The 3,689-nt window shown below is 34.8% G+C and overlaps 1 protein-coding gene across 1 annotated transcript; it reads left to right on the top strand.

The window, feature by feature from the left end:
• The first annotated feature begins 710 nt into the window (after positions 1–710).
• On the top strand, positions 711–2,671 carry LOC118189487 (adenosine receptor A3-like). The gene has a single exon (XM_035360091.2). It carries the CDS (start codon positions 717–719, stop codon positions 1,899–1,901), a length of 1,185 nt encoding a protein of 394 aa, XP_035215982.2. The 5' UTR covers positions 711–716; the 3' UTR covers positions 1,902–2,671.
• The last annotated feature ends 1,018 nt before the right edge of the window (positions 2,672–3,689 follow it).

Here is a 3,689-nt window from a genome sequence, read left to right as displayed (position 1 = left end):
CTCAAGCTAGTTAAAATACTCACATCCCTGCTAATTTCTAGTCAATCATGAGGTCACATGCTTATTAATTTTACCACAGCGTAACGAACTGAGCTCTTCACATTCACTCTTCTACGTAGGCAGGTAGGTATATAGATAGTGAATGAAGAGTGACCATGAATCTACCTATATTTTCAAAGGTTCCTTTACAGTCAAGTTCTGTTGTAATTACTGGTATATTAAGAGGCATTTATACAACGTATGGTAAAAGAAAATGTAGAAAGGGGCCATACATTCCCATTCCCTGACAATACAAATCAGTCCATAATCCCATATTTTATTCCGTTAACTGCTGACGGGTAAATGCAAATGATAGAAATTTCTCAGATGTAGGAAATTATTTTAGTATGCAAAATTCTATTTACTTTTCTTACATTAATTGTTTAAACATTATCATTATCTATTTATATCTCATCCATTAGGCTTCGGCAAAAGAAATATTTTATTAACGTTTTTCAAATGCATTAGAACTATAAAAATCAATAGATCGTTCAAATATAGTAGAATTATTAAAAAGACTTTTTACAATTCAATGATTTATTCATATATCTACAGGTACTATAAAAAGTATAATGGGTATTTTAATGCAATCTTAAGGCGATTTTGTGCTAAAAATCACCTAGCTAATGAATTTCTTCCTTTTCATTATAGGTTTCACCTCCGAAGAAAACATCGGCATGATACCTCGAGTCAATATCACAGTAGCTGTCAAAGATCCGGACATTGATTCTCCTTCAGATCCTGGAAGATCAGAAATAACCCCTGCAACCCGGCCAGATGTGATGGAATGGGTCCTTCCAGCGTCGGACACTTGGACGTCTCCTGGTCAGCTAACTTTAGCAGTGCTTATCGTCTTTCTGCTGTCAACTTCTATAATTTGCAGCAACGCGTTGCTTCTAGTAGCTGTATATCGCTTCAAGCGATTGAGGAATCCAAGCAATTATTTCGTAGCATCACTAGCATCAGCCGATTTTGGATTGGGATTACTTTTACCCCCAGGACTGTATTTCGAATTCACAAGATCTCACGTCAGATGTATAGTGCTTTGTCTTCTTCCATACTGCCTCTTCATCTTGTTGTGTTCCGTCGCTTTATTAAGCATAACAGCCGTAGCTGTGGATCGATGCACATCTCTAGCATCACCTTTGAAATACAACAATATCATAACCCACGGATCTGTTGTGAGATATATTGCTTTGTTCTGGATATACTCGCTTTTGCTCTCTTCCTTTCCCTTGCTGTACTGGTTTTCTGCAAAAGGATCATCTATTACGCATAACTGCTCTTTTATAACCGTTGTTCTCTGGCCTTCACGAGTTTTCCTATTCACTGTGCTGTTTGTTCCATGTACTTTGCTTGTGATCAGTAGTTATGGGTATGTATATGCAGTAGCCCGTTCTCATGCGCGGGCTATATTTTCAGCTGAATTGTCCTTTCGACAGCATCCTTTATCCGGACCTAAGTATGGAAGGACTTTAGCAGGTACAGTAGGACTATTTTGTCTTCTGTGGATGCCCTTCCAAGTCGTTGCATTCACAGACTCACTCAATGAGAAGACAGTTTTCTACCTCGGTCTTTTGGCAATAGCGAGTGCGGCGACTGATCCTTGGATGTACGGTTACAGAAGTGCGGAATTTAGAATCGCTTCTATAAGAATCTTGGAAACTACATTTCCCCAGCTCAGTGGTGCTCTGCACAAACCTCAAGTGAGACGTGCCAGTATGATAAGCTGTCCGTCACATGCGCGCTTAGGGTTAACACCGAATCATGTAACTCACACAGCTGACACGATGTGCGCTACATTTATTGAAATACCCATCATCGCGCGACCTCTGGAGGAAGTTGCTGCCGCCCAAGTTTAAACAGTCTGTGATATATTAAAAATTAACAAAGATGTTCCTCCATATGTTTCACACAGAATCGTGTTTTGATTTGAATACATACAATAGTAATTCTAGTAAAATGATTATTGAGTTCTTTTCGAGTCTTGAGGACATTTTAAATTTCTGTATTAATCATTGACTGGATACCAGAATAACTATGTGAGCCAATTTTTAATGCAGATAATAATTTAGTTTCATAAGCCAAAAAAGCATCAAGCAAGCAGAGAAGTACATAAAGTACAATTCTGTTACTACAACAGTATATTTCATGATATAAATAGCGAATAATATCTGTATCAGTGTTCGCTTTTCAGAGAACTTATACAAATACACACTGTGAATTTCAGAGTCCTTTATTTCAATAGCAATAGTGAATGTTTGCCATTAAAGAAAATATTTAATCCTGAACACAGTGCACTGTAAAGGATTACATAGGAAATATTAGACATTCCTGAGCATGTCATGTGTTAATCTGTAACCCAATTTCAGCCTTCAAAACATTTCTCGTTGTTCTTGCTATGTACATGTAGTTCACGTAAATCCCCTGTGATATTAGAAAGCTTTGCGTCAGACTAATTTCTGCCATTGCCTCAGAAATCTTCGTACTATTTTTTAACTGTTACAAAATTCATGGGTACGAAATACTGCATCAGCCATGAAGACGTTATATGTATATTTTGAAAACAAAAATATTGTAACTATCAAGATTCTGAAGAATATTGCTTTACATTGTTTCACAAATTCATAAGCACGATCCATAACGATATTCTAAAATGACAAGTAGTAAAATACACTTGGATTTAAAATTTATATAGTATAATTGTGATTGAGAAAAAAAATGGTAAAAAAATATAATCAGAAATTCCTTTTTATTAAATATTTAGTTTTTTAAATATTCAGTTGGAAATTATTTATCATAAATGTGTCTGTTTTAAACCTTTAATTTACTTGAAACGAATAGCAGCAAAACATTGCAACTCAGTAAACTTTTAATATGTATGTAAGATTTTAAATGTTTGTGTACCCTGCGTATATATACCTTCTTACATGCATACACTACAGAAAAGTTTAATGAATCTGACGCACATATTTTTTTAATCTCGAGAATAGTGGTTTGTAGAACTTTTGTGAATATTTTTTAATAATATTCTTTTCTTTTCCTTCATATCCTTTAATCGTCCCGTTTAAGTGGAAACTTTCACGCAATAAATTTTCATTTAAGAAAATGAAATCATGCAAAGCAAGAACAGGTTAATAAAAATAGATTCTGAATTATTGGTTTTTCAAAATGTCAGCCATTTCCGGTGTAGTGTCTTGCAATACAATCCATTTTATTGTCGTAAAGGATCAGCATATCTTCAACTTCATTTTTGGTCAAAGCGTTTGGCAAGCAAGTAAATATGCCTAGTCAAAGATTCCTGTGAGTTATACTGTTAGTATTTGCCAGCTTATTTTCAAAATATCTATTATATGAAGTGTGGAATATGGAAATTTGTTTTCGCTGCTTTTCACAATAATTGCATTTTTAGGCAGTTTTAGGTCGAAGGCTAACTGGGTTGAAAGCGATGAGAATTTTGACCTCTAAAATTCTGAAAACTTGAACGTTTTAACTCAAAAATTAGATATGGAACTCAGGTATCCTTTCTGCGGTTGTAAAACATTTGTATAACCATAAAATCATAAATACGCGGTTACCAAGTCAGAAAGTCTCATTTGTTGAATAAGAATATCATACCACTAATTTTGTCCTAGAAAATGTTTTGGAAA

Source organism: Stegodyphus dumicola, chromosome 4 (genome assembly GCF_044657685.1).
Source record: "Stegodyphus dumicola isolate Sdum_Otavi_A_Nest chromosome 4, ASM4465768v1".
NCBI lineage: Eukaryota > Metazoa > Arthropoda > Arachnida > Araneae > Eresidae > Stegodyphus > Stegodyphus dumicola.
This window is presented reverse-complemented; position numbering and strand designations above follow the sequence as displayed.

Excerpts from the sequence above, each read along its gene's own strand:
- LOC118189487 (XM_035360091.2), top strand. The coding sequence starts at position 717 with ATGATACCTCGAGTCAATATCACAGTAGCTGTCAAAGATCCGGACATT.